The following is a 26499-nucleotide window of genomic DNA, read 5'->3' on the forward strand; positions in this document are numbered from 1 at the left end:
TTTTAAAGACTCTTTTGAAGCTCATTTGCCAAAGTTGAAAGACATGATGAAGTATCATGAAAAGTTATGTGCTTTACTAGAAGCTGAAAAATCTTTGGGAGAAGCGTTAGCTAAAAATACACCACATGTTGCTGAAAATAAATTTGTGGAAGATTCTGCCGATAACCCTATTGAAGGCAGAGAAGTGATAGAAGCCGAAAATGCAATGGAATAAATTGAAGCATCTCTTAATGAAAATTTTATATTAACTCCCGAAAGTCTAGTCAGTGAGCTTATAGCTTTGCAAGAAGATCAAAGAGTTATACTTGATAATGTATCGGCACACTTCTGTGGTGCAAATCCTTCTGATGAAGGCTTATATATGTTTGTAATTGGATATGGGGGCACTGGAAAAGGTTTTTTAATAAAAACTCTGAGAAAAGTTATTTGCAGTCATTTTAAAAACAATTTAGCTGTAGCTTTAACAGCACCTACCGGGTTGGATGCGTGTAATATAGGAGGTGTAACTCTGCACAGATTATTAATGTTAACCGTGCAACGAGGGAAAATAGCGGAATATCATAAGTTGGGTTCTGATAGTTTGCAAGTAATGCGAAACACATTCAGCCTTGTGAAATTGTTAATAATTGATGAAATTACAATGGTCTCTTCGGCTTTTTTGAGCTATATTCATTTGAGACTTTGTGAAGTAACGGGCGAAGAGAAACTATTTGGGGATTTGTTACAATTACAGCCTGTCAAGGGTGACCTAGTTTTTTCTACGTTAAGTCACCAAGAGGCGAGAAAACTTATTGGCTCAGTTGGCGAATTTGATTTATTCAAACAATTTTTTAAGTTTGATTAATTGACAATTAACAAGCGGCAAAAATGTGACCACGCTTGTGGAGAAATGCCTGCTAGAATACGCGTCGGTGAAGTTACAGAATCAGATGTCAAAGTGTTGAACACAGGTTTAATTCCCAAAGCAAGTAATGTGGAAAATATTGCAAACTATTATGATAAGTTATGCCTAGAAGGAAAAAGACCGGTTTGTTTGTTACCAACCAATAAAATGTGCGAAGCTTTAACAACATAATGCTTCAAAAATGTAACAATCCTATTTTGGAAATACTGAGTGTTGATAAAGTCCATGGACAGCAAGAAATGCAAAAACACGTTAAAGATCGGTTAAAGAAATTGGAGAAAAATGTTTCTGCTACAGCTGGTTTGGAGTTTAGACTTTTGCTTTGTATTGATGCTCGAATAATGTTAAGAATAAATCTAAATAAAGAGAAAGGTCTTGTTAATGGAGCCATGGGTACGGTGAAAAGTTTTATGGAGAACGCAGATGGCGTTATTTCAGAGTTGATGGTTTTGTTCGATGGCCATGCTGTTCAAGAGAAAATTGAATGAGTTAAGGTGAAGTTTGAAATTGTCACAAACATTTTTGTGCAAAGATTTCAATTTCCTGTGATTTAAGCGTATGGAGTTACTATACATAAGATTCAAGGTATGAGCACAGATTGTGCTATGATAAACATGTGAGCAAGTGTTTTCCAAAGTGGAATGGCTTATGTTGCTCTTTCTAGAGTTACATCGTTAGATGGTCTTCATTTACTTGATTTGGACCCTTCCAAAATATACGTCGATTGGAAAGCTATAACAGGATATAATCGACTAAGAAATTAATTTAGGAAAGATTTGCCACAAATTAAGTTGATAAATAGGAAGAAAAAACAGTCAAATATTCCAGCACGTACAGCTGTGTCAGCTGAAATAATCAACCAAACTGATAAGTGTAGTGAAGCTGGAGTACGTTTAAACCTTTTATTTCCAAGCCTCCGATATGTAAGAATCCTTTAAGTGTTCAGAATGAAACAATGCCTATTACACTGAGAGGCTTTCTAAATAATGATAATTCGTGCTACGCTATATGCATTTTACAAGCTTTGTTTCACGTTCCTGAGTTTGTAAGAAATATTCAAGAAAAAGTCATATCTCCCGGGGCCAACAACTTGCGCATTGAAAGATTTATTATTTCCGCGATCAGATTCTAATATTCCTCATTTGCAGACTATTAATGTTAGAAGAACGCTTGACAATCGATTTCATGGCATCAACCAAGAGGATACCGTGGAATTTTTAATTGATCTTCTACAAAAACTTAAAAATTAAAACGTCCTCATTGATAATTTATTTTTACGTCGCAGATGTCCAAATGGTTCTCCAGATGTTGTTCTGGACCACATCCCCGAAGATGGTTACGTACACATCGTAAATGTACTTGCCGAGAGATCCAATTTAACATTTCACGATTTTTTGGGCCATTGGGAATTGTTTGTGATAAAATGCGTTCATTGTCAAAATGAATCGAAAGAACGTCGCTCGATTTTACATTTTTCTAGTAAGTACCCTTTCTTAAATTTTGCAAGGTTTTCTCATAGAGGTACTGAACGGTTTAAAATTCACACTCCAATTAAAGGATTCATTGCTGACAAAATAAAAATTAATTGCATAAGTTTTAAAACTAAAGCTGACGTAGCTCATTTGGGATATGATTGCGACGGTGGTCATTATATTATTGCTTTAAAGAACCCAGGGACTGGATCTGTATGGACATTGTGCAACGACAAACAATCAAGTCAAAGAAAAAGGTTTTTTAGTAATTTAATTGACGTGTATTTATTACTTTTAAGAAAAACAATTAACTTTTAGTTTGGGAAATCAATCCCAATACAATTCTATGTACGGATAAAAGGTTATATTTACCAATGAAGGTTTAAGACATTAATTATATGCTTTTGTTTTATTAAAACGGTACAACGGGTTACAATTTAAAATATCAAGTTTAATCATGAAGGGTTTTAACTCTATATCTATAATATATATCATTTAAATAAACCTCATAAGAAATTCCTAGATAGCGCCATTTAGTGTAATCATTATCACCATCACCAAACTTTAGAGATCATTAGTAAAATAATGTCAAAATTCCTGTAATAGTACAATATGAATTACATTTAATTTATAGAAGGAATTTAAAAATTGCAGGTAGTCGTTTAGTAAGCTATATTTTGTTTCGACATATAATTGACTCAGTTAGAAAAAGAACCATATGCTACTATAGTAGTTTTCAACAAGCTGTCTATAGTTTAATAATTTTTTGACTATCATTCTTCCGGAATTTACCGAAAATGTGCACACTGTGAGCGGTACCAAATCAGCTACTACATACAGGTTTTCTCTCAAAAGCGAGCTTGCTATCGCTACTAGCGACAAAAAAAGGTAATACGTAATCCACCATAACGATTCTTAGTACGCACTCCCTTTCAATTATTTTCAATAATTTCTTCCGACTTTCTTAAATGATCGATATTAATTGAGATATTTCGGTAGCTTCAAAAAGTGAACTGTAAACCTAATTATAAATAAAACGAAGACAAACCCTTTCATCACGTGTTCCTAAAAGTGAAGTTAGCAAGTGGAACAAATGGCTAAAATTAGACTTTATTAATTAGTTATAATTTATTTTATTTTAGGGTTAATTAAATGAATCACATTTTTTTATGTTTTAGCTTTATTTTTGCCTATTTCTGAAAGATCCTGCAATTACTTCCCTTTTAGAATAGAAATATAATTTTATATTTTTAATTTTGTTAACGGAAACTGATTGTTTCATTTATTCTATGTTACACTGATATCAACATGATTTATACAATTCTTTTAGATGATAAATAATTTATGAAAGATAGTTCTAGAATTACTGTTATATAGGACAATTTCAAAGGAGGTCAAAGCGAATTGTAAATTTGCTATTTGAAATTGTCGGAAATATGTCAAAAAAATAGAGGTAACGAAACAAGTTTCTCGGTCGGAACAGCGGCGTCAACTATCGTGCTACAATCTGGAGCTCAAGGAAAAGAGTGAACTTGACGCAAATGTCTTCGTCAAGTATTCAACTATAGAAACGATACACTCATGCGGCTGTGGAGGAAATTTGGCAGAAACCACGAAATAATTATCTTGGTCGGAATAGTGGCGTATTCCTTAACTATCGTACAACAATCTGGAGCCCAAGGTCAAGAACTAACTTTACATATTTGTTTTTGTCAAGAGTTCAACGATAGAAACCAAACACTCCTGCGGCTGTGGCGGACCAAAGAATTCAGCAAAAACCACGAAATAATTATCTTGGTCAGAATAGTGGCGTATTCCTTAACTATCGTACAACAATCTGGAGCCCAAGTACAAGAACTAACTTGACATATTTCTTTCGTCAAGAGTTCAATGATATAAACCAAACACTCATGCGGCTGAGGGGGACCAAAGAATTCGACAGAAACCACGAAAGAATTCATAACAGAAGAATACGCGAAATTGATTACCTTTATCAGTTTTCTTATTTATACTATTTTAGAAAACGTAGCTTAAAAGTAAGCAAATGACCAACCTTCAGTTACATTGATCACGATTTAAGATGCAACTCTTATATTTGATAAATATTCTATTGAAATTTTCAAGGAAATTAATATTCAGTTCTAATATATACATTGAAAGTATCGAAAATTTAGGATATTGCCGAAAAGAGGCATCTGCAATTTGTATAAATATTGTAAAAGCTACAAAAAATCAAATGGTTTATTGAAAATGTGGTTTATTTTTTTACATAATTGATATATTTTGTAAACCAAATAAATTTTCCATAAATATATAAATTAAAGGGAATATAATAGTGGTCGGCGTTCGGTTAATTTTTGTCTATGGATGAATGGGCTTAAAATATTCATGTTAAAAAATGGTTGAAAATATTTAAAGCTTACTTATATTTAATTAAAAATATTGCCGATCAATTATCCGATTGATATTCAAATAATCTCATCTTTTACGAAAATGTTTAAAACAATTATTTATAGATAATTTTGTAAGTTTTATTTAAAACAATTAATTAAATAACTTAATTATTTATAAATCATTATCTTTTGTCTACTGATAGTGGTCGGCGTTTGGTTGACTTTTATCCACGATGATATGACTGAGCGGTTTTTTTCTAAACCAATGTAGATTAATATAAAAAAATAAACAGATTATTTTTTCTTGATAAAAGATTTTTTTAGATCGTTTGATTTGTTTTAGTCTATTTTTACAGATTTATAAATATTTTAATCGCAGGATCACCAATATGGTTTAGTTAAAAAACATAAAAAGAAGTTTACTTCGTTTCATCAAAAACTATATAATTAGTCGTAAGTTGACGAGATGCGTTATTTTTCGTCGTTTATTCAGGATATTCATATTAACTAATATAGTGCCCACAACTTTGCAACGAGTATTTAGTAATAGAAATATCTTAAATCGAGACAATGGCGAGCAATGAAATTACGGTCTCGGGAAATACCGCCGAGAAGAATCGAACTCTTCTCAGTATAGTATGGGCTCATTACGAAATTATTGACAATGTGGTGCATTGTAAATATTGCGAGAAGTAAGTATTCAGTGGGTCTATTTATAAGATTTGAAGACGAGTGGGAAAGACCAACAACGTTTGGGATAAACTAAAAGATATTTATTTATGAAGTTGAACCGATACGCGGTACTTCTAGGCGAAGTTACGAGTTAAGACCGAGGCACAGTGTTTCGAAATTGACTTTTTTGGGACAAAATTAAATATGAATAAAATATATTAAATGTGTATATATTTTGTTCAGATTCATTAGCTCTATACGAATATATAACTTATATTCATGTAACTGCCACCAGAGGGCCGAACGTTTTCCTCTGGGAATTTCAGTAAATTACGTTCCTCACTGAATGTAGAGACTTAAGTTGAACGTAAATTTAAAATTTCAATAAATTAGGTTGAACAGAAGCTGTGTAATAAGCACTCAAAGGTACAATTTTAACCAAAATAAGGCTTTTTCAAATGGCGATTTTCCAAAATATCGCAAGTTGTAGCAATACTTTGCAACGCTGTCTTGTAGAGTAGTTTCCGTAGAATAACCTGCAAAAAACTAGAATGCGACAGCGATCGAACTTCAAAAGATATATAAACATTTATCAAAAGAATTAAATTTGCTTGTAAACGCTATTTTATCCTGTGTCTGCTCATCTTATTTTTTATTGTCAACTTCAGTGAAGAAACTTCTATTTTGCTCTACTGCTAGTAGAATTTATTATTCGTTTCATTAGTTCTGGAAGTTTTGAACAATTATAGCTCGGGACTCTGGTATCATGGACACTGTATCTCTAACCGGACGGGAAAAGCAGCCTAAAAGAGGTACCCCTCACTGTCCGTTTGCGTCCTACTTCGAAAGCCCGAAACTTTCAAAATTCTTGAACCTTCCCCCCTTTACAGAGAGACGGTGGCGCCGGCAGGTGATTTTGTATGGTGGAAGCTACAGCTTTTGCCGTCCGGTTAGAGATACAGTGTCCATGCTGGTATGCAACTTAAAATTTAATTTAGTTTTAAAGGAATTACCCTGGGAAATTTTATAATACAAAGTATAAATATAATATAATATAATTACACTATGCTATAAAAAATGGTTTACGGTCATTTGAAAATTGCAGTTGGATAACATTTTAAATGGGTTAAATCTTTCTTAAATATTTTTTGGGTATCGTTGATAACGCGACTGATATGAAAATAAAAATAGACACGAGTTTCATTCAGTTAAACGAAAGATATTTTATTTTTTTTTATATATATTAAAAAATTACACATATTAGATAATTTTTAATATTAAGACATTTATCCACCACGTTATGTATTTCGTTTTAGAAAAAGTACAAAATAAAGTCGTTTAACCACAAATAAACTTTAGCAGACGAACTAAAGTGAACAGGGTACGAGATTCAGAGCTTTGTGAAATACCTCTCAGGTCTAGCTGTAGCCTAGCCGGGACGTGGAAGGGAAAACACTAACAATTTATCAGGCTTTCTTTGTTGCTGTTTATGGATTATTTCTTTGGTCTGTTTTGTGAATGTAAGGTCGCAGTCATAACAGTTAAATGCAATGTACAGCATAAATATAAATAAAAAAAGCATTTATTACCGTTCATTTCCTGAAGTTTGAAAAAGAAACGTTAAAGTAATTAATTTAATTTACAATATTTGTTAATTATAGTAGTACTCGCTCCGAAGCAAGAAAAATAATAAGTAAATTGTATATTAATGTACATGAATTTCAAGTACGTAAAAATAAATGGAATGTAACAAATATATAAATAACAAAATAACATTATATACGTGTACATGATCTTAAAGTACGTAAACAAATGTAAATCAAATAACAAATATGTAAATAAACCAAATTATCAATATATTAGTGTACATGAAATTTATGTACGAAAACAAAAATGAATAAAGTAAAAAATATGTAAGTAAACAAGTTAACAATTTTAGTGTACATGACCTTCAAATACGAAAAAAGTAAAATAAATAAGTAAATAAAACAGTAAATTTAACATATTTCGTCATTTTCTAAAACAAGAACTTGCATATCATCCGAGTCCATATCGTAAATCTCTTCTACATCATTATCAGAGTTCGATGGCAATTTCAGATCCACTTGTTCTGTTTCTTTCAACAAAAGGATAACAGCGGAAGGTAGTAGTTGGTTTTTTATTTTTAACTTCCTTTCTGTTAGAGAAAAATCTGAAATCACCGGGTCAGATGAATCTAAAAACCGGTTGAAGATATCAAGCAGGTTGTCTTTTCGGCTAGTTTTACGAGCGTGGAACTCTCGATATTGGCGGTATATCTTGTTGCTGGATTCTGCAGCTTGTTCACTTAGGAATCCTAATGGTAGAGTAGCAGACTTGATGATATCTTTTCCATGGACCAGACGTTTGTGGACACTTACAGGCATATAGTACCAACTGTACTTTTCAAGATATTCGTCCAGTTAACCTCTACAAAACTCTCCAAATTTGTCCTCGTCTACTGGTAGCTCACATGATATTGTGACGAGAATCACATGCAGCTGTTCTACCAGCCAATACTCCAATCCTAGAATGTCGGCGAAATTTCTTCGGTTACGTTCGTGAAACGCTCTTCGGGCTGTGTTACCATCGTTCGAAGAGCCACTCCAACCCGTTTTCGGAAAGTCGACCCTCAGTGCCAATTGAGCCTTTAGTTTCTCTTGGATTTCCAATTTGCGCCTTTGAAAGATTTCTTTTTTTACGGCCCCGTCTACGCGCCAACATCTAAAGCCGTCACAGTTTCGATAGCCCAGGTGAAGACAAAATTCTAGGCATCGAATCCATGCATGAAGCGGACTTATTCCGTATTTGAGGTTTTCGGGATTTGGGGTGAACGAATTGAGAGCGATCTTATTGAATTGGGATGGAGTAGCTGCGCAAATAGGACAAGACTGTTGCGATTTCGTCCCTGTTACGACATTCAAAACCTTACTACCAATGATTGTAAATGATAAAGCATAATCGATGGATATTGTTTTGTTCAAACTGATCATAATATCAACTGGTAAAAGAGATATAATTTCTTCATCGACTCTACTTTTTTCCTCTTTAATTACTTTGGAAGTCTCTTTGCAAAAAACGAGTCTCAAAGGTCGACAATATCGCACAGATTGTGGAGTTGGGTTGTTCCATAAAATATGTCCATTTTCAGACTTTAACTGGAGAGGAATAACAGTAGTGGCGAACAAGCTCTGGTCATCGTCATTCGAGGTATCATTACTAACCAACGACTGTTTGTATTGCGAGTGTCCAGAACTCCCATCAAATCCCCAAGAGAGTAACAGCGTAAAACGCAGCTCTTCTACATGTAATATGTCTAAGTACTGATGAATAACTTCGGATTGCAGGTTTACGATGCATGAGACCGTATGGTTCAGAAGGAATTGCAAAGGAATAACCGCTAAAGTATCAGAAGCTTCTAGAGATTACACGGGTCTGGACTCCTTCTTTACTTCGAGAACTTCACATCGATACCATGGGATTTTGCCCCTTCTCTTAAGCGGTTATACGTTTTCACCGTTAATTCTTCGTCAATAATCAGAGCAAGAGCTTCTTGCTGGGTATATTTTCGAAAAACATTAGGTTCTTTAAAATTAGTGAGAATTTTTTGTGATCTTGAAGGACTTTTCAGCGCCTCTTTTAAAAGATTGGACATTTCTCTCTCTCCATCACGTCTAGCTGATAATTGGACAGCCTTCAAAACTTTCGTGAAAGGTTGCTCAGACAAAGAATTTGATAACTCTGATACTTGTCTTCTCTTTGACCGAGGACATACCATAGACCAATCTTTCGTTGGCCTCCCAGCAGCTGAACTAGTAGTAGGCTCAGAACAAAAATCTTCGCCACGCGCCGTTTTTTCTGGTGTAACCATGGTGAAAGTCGTGTCTAAACAACGAGCATTCTTTGACAGGAAATGGTTTTTGTTCCGATGGCTCTGTTTGTACTTGTTCTGGAACTTTGATTTTAAATATTTTATCTTTTGAACTTGTAGCTTCAGTTGCGATTCATCGAGCGTATATTCCAGATCCTTGGCCTTGATGACTCTAAACAAAGTCTTAATTCTTCACCGGCTTCATTTCTGTTCATGAAAATCTCAACGAGATTGCGATTTCTAACAATTGTAGATTCAGATATGTTATCGGATCCTGGTTCTGACATTTTCACCTTAAATCTTTAAAACCGCACTTGGAGAATACTAAATGAATATAATAATATAAACAATTACAGGAACTTGGAGAAGTCGCTCTTTGAATATAAGTGGGTTCGAAAAGGACCATCGGTTGTCGTGTAAAAATGAAGTTAAAGAATGTGTCAATTTTGAGATACAGCAGTATACGTGACGGAAAACAGAGAGCGAGTGTTAATTAAAACAAAACATACTACAGCATTATTTAGCTATTTAAAAAACGCCACCTTACTTAAATTTTATTTTTTAATCATACAAAATTACCGCGACCGCGACAGTATCTTGAAAATAACGGGCCTAACAAAACAATTTCGAAGAAAACAGCAAAGAAAGCTCGCTAAAGTGTTAGTTTGGTCTCACGCCTACACCTAGACCCGAGGGGTCCGTCACTTCGAGGAATCGTGTACGAGATTCCGAATCAAGGAATCTGGAATCAAGATTCTTGATTCTGCTAAGATTCTAGATTCTAGCCAGATTCCGTGATTCCGCCATGATTCCTTAATATTCCGTGATTCCACTCTTGATTCTTTGATTCTTATTTGATTCCGTAATTCCACTCTTGGTTAATTGATTCTTATTTGATTCCGTGATTCTTGTTCAGTTCCGGGATTCTTGTTTGGCTACACACTTGTACAAGGTTCCTTGATTCATCTATTCGCAATCAAAACCCATCTATCTGTTCGAATATTATAGAAAAAGCGGTGTGACTAGGCAAATGACCAGTTAAAAATTGCCTAGGTCAGTTTAAAATTTAAATCGCTGTTGGTCAGTTGAGGGTCAGTGGTTCACTGGACAACTAAATAAAAGGGTCCCACTGGTGTTTGAAAAATCCAGGCCGAAAATCGAGTAGCAGTTGACTTTTCATTCCCTACGTCATAATTTCGCACGGGAAATTGTAATAATTCGAAGGCCGGTGTGGCCTTTAATTATGGATCAGCTCCGGTATTTCAAGGGACGGGGTCGAAGGCCAAGTCGATGGTCACTGCCACTCACTGGTTCACTTCAAAAAGTTCCTTATTTTCCACCCTGTAAATGGGCTCACTTTATTTTCCGTCTTCAAGAGATTCAAACCTCGCCTTCAAAGTTCCAAATTCGAGCCAACCAAATTGTAATCGATTGTAACACGCCCGAGAATACGACGAGCTAATACGCTCGGTAATACGAATACGATTCAACTATAGCCACGTTCACACATACGCGTTTCGTTTAAAAAGGTTTCGAAGCTCTTCAAATCATTTTCGACCATAAGTGTGAACCTAGTTAAATCAGAGAGAATTTATAATATAACATTCTAAATTATCTCTGGTTAAATCGCTTAAAACAGTTTCAAATCACTAAAAAACCGTTTTCGGGCCTTAAAGCAGGTGTCGGCTCGACGTCAAGTAGCTCTTTTTTCAACAGATGTCGCTATCGTTGACACCAAAACCAGATAGTTAAGTTACATTTTGACCCCAAAAGGATAAATATCCAATGTAAAAATATTGTTTATAATTGCTGGAATTTATGTTATTCACCAATTTACAAACGATCTAATCAACGCGAGGTGTACCTATAATTAACGCCTTTTGAAGACGGAAAATAAAGTGAGCCCATTTACAGGGTGGAAAATAAGGAACTTTTTGAAGTGAACCAGTGAGTGGCAGTGACCATCGACTTGGCCTTCGACCCCGTCCCTTGAAATACCGGAGCTGATCCATAATTAAAGGCCACACCGACCTTCGAATTATTACAATTTCCCGTGCGAAATTATGACGTAGGGAATGAAAAGTCAACTGCTACTCGATTTTCGGCCTGGATTTTTCAAACACCAGTGGGACCCTTTTATTTAGTTGTCCAGTGAACCACTGACCCTTAACTGACCAACAGCGATTTAAATTTTAAACTGACCTAGACAATTTTTAACTGGTCATTTGCCTAGTCACGCCGCTTTTTCTTTAATATTCGAACATAAAGATTGGTTTTGATTGCGAATAGATGAATCAAGGAACCTTGTACAAGTGTGTAGCCGAACAAGAATCACGGAACTGAACAAGAATCACGGAATCAAATAAGAATCAAAGAATCAAGAGTGGAATCACGGAACCAAATAAGAATCAAAGAATCAAGAGTGGAATCACGGAACCAAATAAGAATCAAAGAATCAAGAGTGGAATCACGGAATATTAAGGAATCATGGCGGAATCACGGAATCTGGCTAGAATCTAGAATCTTAGCAGAATCAAGAATCTTGATTGCAGATTCCTTGATTCGGAATCTCGTACACGATTCCTCGAAGTGACGGACCCCTTGGGTCTAGGTGTAGGCGTGAGACCAAACTAGCACTTTAGCGAGCTTTCTTTGCTGTTTTCTTCGAAATTGTTTTGTTAGGCCGTTGGTGCAACGAGCAAGACTGTGGTTTGAGCAAGACGGTGCCCCACCTCATTACCACAGAGCCGTGATAGATTACCTAAACAACGAATTTCCACAACGATGGATAGGGAGAAAAGTTCCGGTACACTGGCCAGCAAGGTCGCTCGATCTGACTCCGTTGGATTTCTTTCTTTGGGGCTTCGTCAAGGACAAGGTGTACGCCACTCCGGTTGAGACCCTTGAAGAGCTGCGTCAACGAATTGTAAGCGCTTGCCGGGAAGTAACCCCGTAAAAAAATTTAAGCCGCCTTCGAAAATATGATTGTTTGCGCCCAAGCCTGCATAGCAGCGGAAGATGGTATTTTCGAAGCGAACTTATAAACTTTGTTTGTAAGTAGATAAATAAAATGTCTCTTCGTTTTTTCAAAAAATTCGCATTTTTCATCCTACGAAATTAAATCGTGTAATACCTTCTTCGCCATTGTCTCCTCGATTTTTCAGCGGTGTTTATTGCGTTACAAGTTCACCTAGTTGTTACCATAGAGCTTCTATAAACGGGAGTCGAAAGTTCCTCCCCTCCCCCTAGATCTTAATGTCCAGTTAGTTCTGCGCATCGCTTTTCGCTCTTGTCGCGCACCTAGAGCCCATGTAAACAAATCTGACGTCGTTTTCCCCGGATTCTCGTCTGCTGAAGAAGTGTGCATTTAATAATGGACAAGGCTTAATGTAGAAATGCATTGAACGGCTTTAGATAACTTTTTTAATATACAATGGGAAAAGACATAGAATTTAAAAAGAAAAGGCTACTTTTGGTGACCGGGGGAAAACAAAAAAACCCAAAAACCAAAGCGGTTGTTGAAAAGAGGTGCCATGTGGATCATTCCTATTCAAGGTAGGCTATATTAATTTAAGAAATTTTATCAAATGGAATTAGTTTACTAAATAGTTTATTTGTTTGTAGAGCTCCAATCATAAGTAATTACACAAATGTCATGTCACATGCGTTGGCCAAGCAAAGTTTGATCTCACCACCCTCGGATAGTTGTCCTCTACCCGATGAACGTATCAATTTTATTGATCCTTGCATTGACACTGATTTGGCCAGAGAAGAAACTATAGAGTTATTATCCAGTTGTCATCAAACTAATGATTTAGTTACCTTCACTCAGCCCCAATCAAAGCAAACTGTTAGGAGAAAAGACAGTTTCCAAAACATTAAGATTTCATTATCGTCAGAGCAATTTGACCAGCTTTTAAACTTAGTGGTCGTAAGTTTACAGAAACAGACTTCCTTACCCGGGTCAGAGAATGTAGGCAAAGCAATTAAAAGCCTTAGTGATGTAAAATTAACATGGCAGAAAGGATTGGGCTTTTTCAATGATTTCGTCATTAAAGACATGAAATAATACTACACTAGCATCTCTAAAATAACCAGAAGTCAAGAAACAATAAAATCATTAGCTATTCATCTAGGTACAGTAAACCAACAGCTAAATGAACTTTTAGAAAAAAAAATTATTCTATTGCTCCGCAGAACTACTAAGGCGATTTTCTGAAGAGTTGCGGACCTTTCTGGCAATGAAATTTCTTCCCTCTAAGATTTCAATAGCCCAAGAAACACAGAAACCCCAAGATACTTTACCCAAGAATGCATACATGACGAAAAAAGGAGAAATCGTATACCATGTGTCAGGGTCTGCAATTAATACAATCAGAAAAAAATTCCAGCCTCAATAAAGTCAATTGACTTTTTGCCTTTAGTGTGTTACAAAGGGGGTATCCCTGACTCTGAGCTCTCCAGAAAATTTGCTCGAATTGCAAACTGGAGCTTACAACTGAATAGAGGGGGATTAATTTTTGTAAATGAAAAGACGTATTTAATGTTTGAAAAAAATAATTCCGTGGTCGAACCATTCTATTCAAAAATTTTGAATGGAAAGTGCAATAACGTTGACAGCAAACAATTAGCTAAACAAACAGCAGTATCAAATGTTGATGTTAAAAAAGTGTGGTTTGATATTCTCTCACCCATAGAAATGGAATATTCGGAAAAAGATAAATTGCTCGTCAAACTAATAGACCCATTTTTAAATTTAAGAGGAAAGGGATTAGCCATTTACAACAAAACAAAGCATCAAGCTTCGAAAAATTTAAGCATACAATGTAGAAAGAACTTGCGGAAAGAATTGAAACCGAAATCTCAACAAGAACCACCGTGCTAACACTGTGATATTTTTTCCTTGCCAGACTGTTATCATGATCTAAACAAATATTTTATACATAATGAACTTGACAGATTTGAATTTTACCTAGTCAAATTAACTGTGATCAACTATAAATTAAAGTTAATTGGGAATATTGATCAATAGCAATACCCTGTTTAACTTCTTTCGGAACAAAAACTACGCCTCTTACCTTTTTAATGACAAGAGGCATAGTTTTTATGGTATATTTCGTACTAGATGGGGGCATTTGCTTTCAGTTAACGTTAATTTTTTTTGCTTTGATTGTGTCAAATTAACTGTGATTGATTTAAAGTACAAAGTAAAATTGCCAAAATGTATCTTGAACGGGTTTAATAAACCAATGCCATATTAATACCAACTAACATACACTGTCATTATAAATAGAAGTATTCCCTCGTTTTGGTTCTTGGAAGACATTTTCATTTTTTCTCAAACCATCGACGTTGAAACCATATTGTAAGACGTTAGGGCAGGTGTTTCCAACCCCAGCTCCTCTTTGTTTTCCGAATTCTTCATCCCTTGCGTAAATGTTTGGGCATTTATAGCCAGATTCATCTACTGATGTTTTGAACACTTTTCTATTTGTACCACAATACTCAAATGTAGATATCGCTTCCCAAATAATACTGTATAACATATCACTATTCATGTTGTCTGTTGGAAAATGCGTCAATGAATATTTAAAGTTGGACGTGATACTCTGTACCATTATTTGTAGGACATGAGTAGCAACTGGGATAGTGTCTGAAGCTTCTAGTATGCGACTTTCATTGATGATTGAATTTCCATAAGCATTTAATTCTACAAAACCAATTAATTCCCCCGTATTGCTTTTATACACGACATCTTCCTTAATTTTGATCTCATCAACTAAAAGATTTACATATTTTTGATGATCTTCAGGGCACTTCCGTTCAAATGAACTTTTTAAATCAACGAAAGCCTCATCTAGAAATCCAGATTTAGCTCCAAAATGGAACGCATAATTATATAAAGTTCTTTGAGAGGGTAGTTAACATTGGCTTCTCTCCAATGCTTCATATGCACATCTTGATTTGCTTTGTAAATACAAACACCATTGTATGATCTTCGGATGCCAGCGCCTGCCTCTTTTACTTTTACATTTCAAAACTTCCATTTGTTGGTCCAGGAAAAGGCGTTTATCCGAATCTTTGGGAAAATCGTTGCAATGTTTCTCTAATATCATTAGTAGATTGTTGCTATCCTTATTTTTTAAAATTTGACCTGCTGTACTAATTTCTTGGTTTAAATGTTTTAGTTTTCGGTTTTTGGCGTTTAAATAATATTCTCTTTTCTTTTGTATTGTATTATCCCCTCCAGAAACTCCTTCTTTCCTCCAAGAGTCTATAATGCTAAAACCAGGTAAATCATTTCTTAGAGCAAAACCACGTAACTATCAATTTCGTTTAGAAAGCTCCGCTCAAGTCTATGTCAGCCCTTTTAAACTATAACACGGGCAACGAAATAATATTATCGCCTTCTTGGCGAACTTGTTCCATTATAGATGTCACTCTGGATCACAAGATTTTAATGGGATTGAGTGCGGGAGAAAAAGCGGGCCAGCCCAGAGTCTCAACATCTTGCTCGGCCAAAATATTTTTACTGCGTAGTAATAATTTTCTAAAAACATTAATACCGTCCTTTCGAACGTTATCGAATTTGATTAGTTTTTCCCACTAACCAACATGCCAGTAATCAGTGAAGAACAACGCTTACAGATCATCAACTAGCGTCAAGGAGGAGCGACTTGGAGTCTCATTGCGGCGAAAGTAAACTGTTTAGAACGGGGAGCCAGATACCGCTATGCGCAGTTTCTTCGTCATGGAATGTTTTTGGTAAAGAAAATATTTGTTGTTTTCAAAACGATTTACCTGATAACAAGTAATTTATATTACCGATAAATATTTACGTATTAGAATCGTCCTAGAAGTGGTCGTCCGAAAAAGACTACGCCAGTTCAAGACCGAGAGTTAACCAGAGATGCTACTAGAAACCCGTGGCTCTCTGTTAAACAATTGAGGGATCCTTGGCATTTACCAGGGACAAAACCGGCGACAAACCATGTACGTAGGCATCCGCCCATAAGAGTCATTTGTCAAATCATCAGAGAAAACATTCGAGGGAAAGACCTTTTAAATGAAAGCGCGAATTCCAATAATTTTAATCTTAACCGAAGAATCCACACTAGAGAATAACCTTTCTAATGTGACGAGTATGATTATGCCAGCACGGTGAAGCGCAACTTGATCAGACACAAACCCCTTAAGCTAACTTACGTCATGGGCAAACTACTACAGGACTCGTAATTTAAGCCTATAAAACTTCGTCTTGCAAGTGTTGAAATTTTACGTGATGGGCAGCGCCACCTAGTGAAGTTCTTTGAATTTAAAAATTTGGGTCAAGATGGCAGATGGAGATTAGATTATTGTTAAGTTATACTAATCTATTTTAACTAAAATGATACGTAGTTTTAAATATAAGATCATATTCTTGAGAATAGATTTAAATCTATTCTTTGCGAAACGGTTGAAAAACTAGATGATACACAAAATAGCCCTCGTAATGAATCTTCTAAAAGGCTGTTAAATTACATAATGTCGAATGGATATTCAATAGAATATTTGCAAGTAACGAGTACAGCAAATAGCTAAAAAATTATTTATAAACTCGTAAATCAGGCTAGGGAGATAGTCGCCATTTTGAACCAGATTTTTAACTCTTGTGAATTACGCACGGTAGCGCTCCAGTCGAATAGCGCGACAGTTCGAAGAGAAATACTCTATGATAGCTTAGTATAGAATTGCGAGTCCTGTAGTAGTTTGCCCATGCTTACATGGTCTTCCTGGAAACCAAAGTGGCGCTTCTACAAGTCAAGAACCAGCGCAACCCACACCGTCACAACCAGGACAATTGGATATCCCTTGTTGTCAAACGGGATTGAAATCTTGTTCAGTGGTACTTTGACGTTTGAAAAACGAATAGATTACATCTTTCAACAACCAGACAAAGACATAGATTTCGAAGTTAAGGAAACGGACTCAGATACAACTGTGTACTTAACAGTCGATATCAGCGCCATCAAGCAAGAGCCTGTTTGTGATTTCAGTGAGTTAATGCCGCTTTCGTCATGGGTCAAACGGGAAGAACTGGAACAAAACGCTATTGCGGATACGGAGGATGGCTCAACGGACAGCGTCATGCTGATCAAAACTGAAAAGGAAAGCTCTGAATTTTGGGACTAACGTAACTCTCTTCGATTTTAATTTTTTTTACATATTTTAATTTGTGTCTAACTAATAAATTGAACGAGATTATCGTTATGCACTAAAAACGAGCAATTTAATTTCTATCTAATGAAATGTAATTTCCTACAAGTTCGTTTTCTTTCAACACAATTCCTAGATAACAGACGAAAAATTAAGTATTACACTTCCGCGTTTTCGAGATTCAGCGCTTAGCAGCTAATTAGCCGACGACATTTTTTGGAGGCCGGAGAGTTTTTACTCATTTATAGATGGGCTAAGCCAGCACTAGAAAGGGTTGGAGTGTAGATTTAGCTTTAATTAACGCAGACTGTTTCTCCTTCACGTTTATAGGACTTAACTTAGCAATCAAACTAAGGATTGATTATCGATTACAGGGCGTCAACTGCGTTTCAGTGTTTCGCAAGGGCTTTTTTAAGGGGAATTTGGGGTTCAAACCCCTCCAGTTATGTATAAAGGGGAAGGAAGTATAAAACGGAAGGTACTTTATGGTTAAAAAGGGGGTACACCACCCCGTTATAAAATAATGGATACGCCCTTGGTGTTTTTCTAAGAATACGAGGCTTACAAGTCTGTTTCTAGCCTACTTCTATTTTCATCGTGAAATGTAACATTTGAAATCTCCAGTTCATTTTTTAGTCGACCATAATGCCCTTATCGGTTCGCTTTTAAATGTTTAAATTGTAACAGATAGAAATCCCAAACTTAATTTTAGACTCGTTTCGGACATAGCCTAGTAACGAGCAGGCTAAAATCATATTACCATTTTGTTCCAGCAACCAAGAAACAGTTTATCGTTAACAGAAAGTAATACCGTAATTAGCCTTTTCTATTTAGGCAGAACCACGTAGCGGCTAAAGCAAGAAGCTTATAAACTTCTGGATTTTTATCTGCTAAGCAGTCGCTTTGTACTTGGTAAGAAGAAATCTTCTGCTTAGCAGAAAAAATTCGCAATTCACTAATTTATGAGTTGCTCGCGGCAACGATAGTTGGCGATAATAAAATTTCATTTAATTTTCTTCAAAATTATTTGTACGAAAATTATTTTAATTAAAAATTCAAAAAATATTTTGCAATGAAATATAAAGCAGAACAGAAAATTTCCCCGATGATTTCATTTTGTCAAAAAATGTCGATTCCGGTGAATAGCAGATAAATGTTTCCTTTATCAAATTACTTGATAAGTGTTTCCCGCCGAATCTCTTATGGCTAATATTGTAATAAATTCGTGCTGTTTCGGCCTTCGTAGAAATCAGTTTCGTCAATAATTAATACACTTAATTAAAATATTAATTTTAACAATAAGCTTAAGAACCCTTTAGTGAAAATGAGATCTTCAGAATTAGAATAATGAAATCGATGCTTAAAAAGCCGGCGACGTTTTCTGCGGCTAAAGATGAAGGTGTTCTTTTTACAATGTTTAATTTAATTCTTTTAACAAATTCAAATACTACTATAATCTTCTTTAGCTGCTTAAGATATCGAATTTGGGTATATCTATTTACTTTATATTTTCGCTGGGAAAAAGCCCGCGTCTATTGAACTTCAATTTTCGATATCAATTAGTGAATCCTCAAAACCCGGAAATTTACCACTGAAATTCGGCGGTAAAAAAACGAGGTCAATTTGTAAGAAGTCTTATTTGAAAATTAGGGATTAAAACAAATTTTCCCAGTTTCCGAATATAAAATAAAAATTAGTTCTCAGTATTAATTAATTCAGTGTTTAATTCCGTGATTTTCTGTATTTTATGGAATTTTAAAAAAGCCGATTTGCAAATTGAAGTTTTGTTCTAGTTTAATATTATAATTTTTATTATTATTATTATATTAAATGTTTTTAACAAACTTCGAAAACAATATAATTAGAAAGTAATATATTTATTTTGAACAGCTAACGATAATAAAACCATAACTCGAAATTTTTGGGCATAAAATTGATACATTTCTTAAAATTTGGAAAAAAAAAATTAAAATATGCCATTGGCAAAAAAAAAAGATAAAAGAAGTATCTCTACTGAACAGTAAATTTACTTTATTTTTATTTATTACTAAATTTATTTGGTTTTATGTTTTGACTAGGCTTTTGAACAGTTACTGTAGTGGTAGATTTTGAGATTGCTTGAGTTGACATAGGTTTCAACGAAGCTTGTGTAGAGGTAGGTTTGGACGTCGCTTGAGTCACGTTTGGCTTTTTCCCGGGTTTTGTGGAAATTGGTTTAAGTTGGGTAGTAGGCGAAGGCGATACCTTTTGGGCAATTTCAATGAAGTTTTTCAGTGGATCCACTGGTTTTTGAGATAATTTTCCAGTACGAGCAACCGTAGAAATCTGTTTTGTTGCGCCAACTGGCTTGGCGTTGGAAGAGGTTGTATCTGTTCTTAGCATTCTTGGTTTGTCAAATAATGAAGTGCGTCCCTTCTTGCTAACAGAGGTTGACGCCGAAGAAATTCTGCTAGTTGAAGCGGCAGATGCTGCACCTGGATATCGTTGAACCGCAGGAGCTAGGCGCGTCGTGTGTACAGTTCTCTTCGTATTAATTGCTTTCGAGGAAGATGCTGCACCACATTATTTTTTCGGGTTCAACTGAGACGTCGTAATGGCCAGTTTAACCGCTGGTCTAACATCTTTGGTAGCTTTTTGACCTGCAGTATTAAAAGGCTTCTTAGTTACCACAACAGAAGCTTTAGCTTGAGGTTTCGCGGATTGTTTACCATATAGGCTGCCTTAGGCCATAGATGATTTGGGCTTCTTCGTAGAATGATATTTTTCTTCCTTTAGAGCGGTTAATTGTGTTTGATCTTTGGGATATTTCTGGGATTTATTGTCCGTGATTGGTAATTTTACACTCGACTCCTCGGGACATATTCCATTCTGCTCAGTACACGCTAAATCAGCTCTAATACCGGTGCTACCTTCTTCCATGATTACACTGGTCAGGTAACTATGTTGTTCATCGTTGATTGGTTCTTCAGTTAAATCCTCAAAGTACTTCTGGCGATTAATATAGAGGAAGGGTAGAGTAATTTTCTTCTGCAATTGAGACTGGATGCTGCGGACCAAAGCAAAAGGAGCATGATCAGTCTTGGAAATTGAATTGGCGCTGCTTTCTAGTAATGTTGAGGTTTTACAATGAGGCACTGTGGATTCATCATTGGCGTTACAAAATTCACAAGATGCAGACACTTTCGAAACAGCAAAAGATTTATCCAAATTGCTGCTCGAATTATCACTAGACGCTGTTTCTAATTTTCGCATGTTAACGCTATTATTACATGGCACGGTGTATACGCTCTTGTCGATAATGTTTAGGATAAAATTCAAACGAGTTTCGATGGCCTCGGATTTTTCTTGGACATTATAAATGGTTTTTCCTTTCAATTCGTTATTTGGAAGCCCATTTGGGATCCTTGGTGACCTGGGAACGTGAAAGCTATCCGAAACGCAATCGTGATAAACTGAATCTGGACTTTTGTTAGTTTCATTAAGAATTGCTGGAGACAAATTTATCCTTTCAATTACTTCCGTTAGCGCGTTTTCTACGTTATCGGCTTTGACCAGTTCATCACGCGAGCTATTGAAACGCGTGTCCATTGAAACTGTCCAGTTCCGCAAATTTCCTTAACTTCCGGTTAGCAGGACTTTCGAAAACGCTAAATTCAGTTTCGTAAGATGCTTCGTCGGCCGAATTGTCGGGGCTGGTATCTATTGGAAAAACAAGCGGACTGAAACTGGACGCCTTAATGACTCTCTTCGAAGGTGCCACTGCGCTCACGGATTCCGTTTCTTCAGTTCTATAAAGCTCGAATGTTTCTTCATTTTCGTTGGTACAAGTAACAGTTGCTGATTTTACTGATCCCGCCATATAGTTTTCGAATTTTCCTGATAGTTCTCCATCCAATTGAACTATGTGGCTCATCTCAACACAGAGGGGAATCTTCCTAAAATAAAAAAGGTAGTTTTAGACCGTTTCGTCGGCGTTTGAGATAGTTCACAAAGTGGTCATGAACAATATGAATTTCCACACTTTAGCGTCTCCTTGAAACTAAGTTTCTTAGTTTCACTTATTGTTTAGATAAGTCACAATTGTCAAGTTTTAACCCTTATACAAATTATTAATTACTTTTGAAACTCTGAAACGATTTTCGATGTGAAGACAGATTTGAGAGAGAGGGATTACCCCTGGGGGATTGAGATAATGAATCTGATATCTTATCTTAATCCCCCAAAGGTAATCGCAAGATTTTCTCTCTCTCTCTCTCTCTCTCTCTCTCTGCTTTCCCCCTTTCATCCCCCCTAATCCCCCAAAGGTAATCGCAAGATTTTCACTCTCTCTGCTCTCCCCCAATCCCCCAATGGTAATCGCAAGATTTTCTCTCTGCTTCCCTCCGAGTTATCACAATCCCCCAGATATCTTATCACAATCCCCCAGTGGTAACAACAAGATTTTCTCTCTATCTCTGCTTTCCCCCCTTTCATCCCCCAATCGTAATCGCAAGATTTTCTCTCTGCTTCCCTCCGAGTTATCACAATCCCCCAGATATCTTATCACAATCCCCCAGCGGTAACAACAAGCTTTCTCGCTTTCATCCACCAACGGCCCCACCGCGTTAACCATAATTTCCACTATCGCATCCGAACCCCCTTAATTTCTAATCTCTAGGCAATAAAAACAAGTTATTTACATTTATGTTTTTATTTTAGAACTATGTTTTACATGTTAGTAGGTACTATCAGATATTCCATTAAATGGTTATCTTGAATATTACACAATGAAAACAAATTAAAGTAGCTAAGTTTACAGGTTAATTGATTATCTACGAGTAAATTAGTAAAATCTTGTAGTACTTCAGAGGGTGATTTAAAACAGCCAAAATAAGATTTTACTTGATGGTACGAATTAAATTGATCAGGGTACAAAAATAAACCCTGGAAAGGTTTACCATATAATAATTCGTGAATTTTTTTAAGGTTTTTAACAATAGCTAAGTACATGCATTCGATAACATTTTTATGTTCGTTTAAAAGATTTATTTGAAACCGAATAAAATCAATTTTTTTGGAACTCACCGATTTCGCGAGCTCCCAGATCCAGAACATGACCGTAGGCTGAGTTCAATTGGATGTTGTTGGTCGTGGCGACGACGGATTCGTTGTTGCCGTGATAGTCGATTATGTTGTGGGTTAGAGACGATGCTCCGGTTAGCGTAGCGGCGAAAAGTTCTCCCCAAAGAGAGAGTAGATTGGTGAAAGCTTGGGAGGTTAGGAACAGAATATTTTCGTTCGATTTTTTGAAGAAGAGAACTTGTAACTTTGATCCGTCGAAACCAAAAGAAATGTAGACTGATCCTCCTAACGTGATTTTTATGTTGACACGTCTTTCTTGGGCCCTGCGTTTGGATACCGTATGCGTCTCGGGTATGGAAAATGACAATGTTAAGCCTTTGTCTATTGAAATAGTAATAGTATTAATAAAATAATGCTTACCAATAGATCGTTTTTCCATGTTTACGGTAGATGACGGGAGCAAAGCGGATGCACTTCTTTTCAGTTCAGCGTCTCGGAGAGAAATGACGCGTGGGAGATTAATCAGTTCCTATCTTGTTGAGATTAATTCATCACGTGATCTAAACTTCAAATAACCCTCAAATTCTATTGGCTCTCTCTCTCCGAGATAACAGCTCTACGTACTTAATTAAGCCGTCTCGTTATCTGCAACTAATGATTCCCATGGTTTGAGGTCATAATTTTACCCACTTGGAAAAAACCCAATGTAGTTTCCTCTCGAGAGCTTGTGATGCAATCATATCCTAGAAACCAATACAATTAATAGAAATTAACAATAAATTAGTATACTTTTAATACCATTTTGTGAACTACAGTGAAAAAAAGTTACAATTTTACGGTAGAAACGTTTTCAAAATACCATAAAATGAACTCAAATAAGAAAATTGTAATTACAATTATCACTACGGCTATAATTTTAGATGGTTGTTTCAGGACGGCGTTTATGGCCGATGTTGGTACTTCAGAGTCCATATCGGAAATGAAGTTAAATGGAATATTTTCGTAAATAAGTATAAATTTTAGAATAACCCTAATATATTCTCGAGAACTGAACAAGTTCTTTTGGGAATAAGAGATAAGCTTACTATCTCCCCCCCCGGTCCTATATAAGGGGGTGTCACAACAGGGGAACGTCACTCTATTGTTGTTTTTTTGTGCGTCTAGTACCAGGATTTTTGAAGCGCTCTCTCTACGTAAGTTTATTTTTTATATATTTTTTCATAAATTTTTGAATAAGGTTTAAGTAAATTGGCATTAAAATGAAAGGTGTACAATACCCTGAAATTATTTTAGTTGATAACCCGGAAATGATTTTAATCGACTCCCCTGAATTGATTGATATAACTGATAACGAGCTCCCGGAAGTACCCATAATTACTTTACCTGATTCTCCAGAAATGGAAATAATAGATTTAACTGATAGCCTTGAGTCAGAACCCCCCTCACCAGAGTCTGTAGTAACAGATTCACAGGTTGAACGTTTAAAAGAAATGACAATGGTACAAGATTATCTTAGAGAATATCAACCAACCAAATCTGTAAGCCCCCTATCGTGAATTTACCTTCACCCCTTTTAAGACCTAGTTCATTCCCATCCGAAGAAGTACGTAATTCGCCCTCGTATACGCCTATGGATGCTGCCTCACCCTTTCTAGAATCAGATGACACGTGCCACTCTTTATCTTTGGAAGATAATTTTATCATGTCGTCGCCCAGTACGGAGGGCATTCAGCGCTTAGTTGAGAAAGTTGAAGTTGCCCGACGGGACGCGGAGGAACTTACTGCCGCTGCTGCTAGGGCGACCGAAATGTTCGAGGAAGCTAAAGCGTTGTTGGCTGCCCGTACGGCTAAAAGCCCTCTTCGTAATATTACCCCTCAGCATAATAACGACCCCATAGTAGTCGCTGGCACCTCACGAGAACCGCAGTATTCGCCACCCTTGTCTCAGGCAATAGTTGCTGAGAAAAACGTGAATTTGACAGACCCCGCTTCGTCTCCTCCTCAAGTTGGAGGTGGTTTAGTTGACGTTCCAATAACGCCTCCGTCCTTTCCTAACTTACCAGGTTCTATTAAAATATTAAATAATAATGTCCAAAATTTCCCAAATTTCGGACTAATGGGGCGAACTTTAAATGTCAGACTAGAAAATAATATAGAAAACGGTATTTATACGTTGATGGAAACCCTATTGGAAGACTGTTTGCCTTCCGATATGGTTTCTGTTTCGTTCGTCAACGTCACTGAACCCGGTTTTCAAATTCACGTCAGTTTCCGGCGAAGGGATCCAATGGTTGATGACGTATATCGATGAAAAAAGCTACAGATCCGAGAACGATGGGTGTTTCTTTGAAGGAATCGTTACGGTTACTTTTAACCGAGTTAGATTACCGCAAGGATCGGGAACTAGACCAGTTGGGTTAGGTATTTCCCTCGAAAAAGAGTTTTCTTTTTATAAACAATGTACCATTACAATAAATAACGCTGATAAAATTTGTTTAGCTAGAGCACTTGTAGTAGCCACGACTCACCGAGAGCATATGAATAATAAAGATGATTTAGAACTTAAAAGAAAATATAACACCATAAGACGAAGTAGGGGTAAGAACTTTGAAGCGCAGTTACAGACCTTGGAGGCTAGGAAACTTTTAGCTTACGCTGCGTTATCCGATAACGAATGCTCAGGGCCGGACGCTTAAACTCGGTTCCAAGAAATCTTGCCCGAATACAGTATTATCGTTTTTCGATTACGCAATCCAGTTCCTGTAATTGTTTTCGGTGACGTGGATGAAGAGAGGGAATGCAATGGACCTCCCCGCAAACGTCTTTATCTTTTAAATATTGACACACATTTCAACGTAATTACTAACCCCAAGCCCCTTTTCACCTTTAATAGATTTTGCGAAAAATGTTTGATAGGATATAATAATCTTACGGATCATAAATGCTCACTTTTCTGTAACGCTTGTTGTAGAAAGCAAGATTGCATAAAGGGAGTGAGTAAAATAACTTGGCAAACATGTTTAAGAGTTTTCCCTAATCAAAATTGTTACGATTACCATTTATCAGGACCCGAGCCCTTATGTAATAAAATTTACGTTTGTAATCTTTGCGGAAATTTGTCTGTATGTTTAAGCGTTAGACAGTACACGTTTGCAGAGAGACCTATTGCCTTTCGTGAAGCGAGTTTAACCCCGCTGGTCATTTATGTTATATGCAACCTTTAAAGACCGACCGTAAAGATTCTGCCGATAAAACTCTTCGTTCTCGAATAAATAGCAATAATAAACGGATCCACGACTCCGACAATGAACAATCACCACCAACTAAGAGAAGTACTCCAAAAACGGAAGTCTTTGTTTTTTATGACTTGGAATATGAACAAACAAAGCGTACTGATAACGATGCTTTGATTCACGAACCAATTTTATGCGTTTCGCAAAAAGCGTGTAAATTCTGTTTCGAAGAAAAAGATAGTCAGTACGCATGCGCTAAATGTGGTAGTGGTCCTCGGGAGAAAATATTTCTCTCAAAAGACCCCGTAGGCGACTTTCTGGAGTATCTTCGTACGCTTAACAGAGTGGCTGATAAGATAATATGTATCGCCCATAACGCTAAAGGTTACGACGCGCAATTTATAGTACGTAAAATGGTCGATTTAAAGTGGACCCCTAAAGTCTTGACAGACGGGACCAAATTCATGAATGTGCAGTATAAAAAATTAAAATTCTTAGATACCTTAAATTTTATGCCCTTTGCCCTTTCTCAATTCGTTTCCACATTTGGTTTAGATAATAATTTAAATAAGGGACATTTCCCGCATCTATTGTTTAATACCGTAGACCATGAATTTGATCCCGGCCGTTCAAACGAAACCAATTACGTACTACATAATGACATGCCTCCGATGGACGC

General features: G+C 36.2%; 1 protein-coding gene across 1 annotated transcript; it reads right to left on the reverse strand.

Moving 5' to 3' along the window:
• Positions 1–19592: 19592 nt before the first annotated feature.
• Positions 19593–23135, reverse strand: LOC149945597 (uncharacterized). Its single transcript, XM_090175369.1, has 2 exons — positions 22591–23135; positions 19593–21461 (listed from the first exon to the last, which is right to left on the reverse strand). Exon 2 carries the CDS (start codon positions 21112–21114, stop codon positions 20248–20250), a length of 867 nt encoding a protein of 288 aa, XP_090031495.1. The 5' UTR covers positions 21115–21461; positions 22591–23135; the 3' UTR covers positions 19593–20247.
• Positions 23136–26499: the final 3364 nt, after the last annotated feature.

Source organism: Leiobunum rupestre, chromosome 5 (genome assembly GCF_980474605.1).
Source record: "Leiobunum rupestre chromosome 5, qqLeiRupe1.1.hap1, whole genome shotgun sequence".
In the NCBI taxonomy this organism is placed as follows: Eukaryota; Metazoa; Arthropoda; class Arachnida; order Opiliones; family Sclerosomatidae; genus Leiobunum; species Leiobunum rupestre.

Bases quoted from the DNA above. Each gene is read 5' to 3' on its own strand.
- LOC149945597 (XM_090175369.1), bottom strand. From the start codon at position 21,114: ATGGACACGCGTTTCAATAGCTCGCGTGATGAACTGGTCAAAGCCGAT.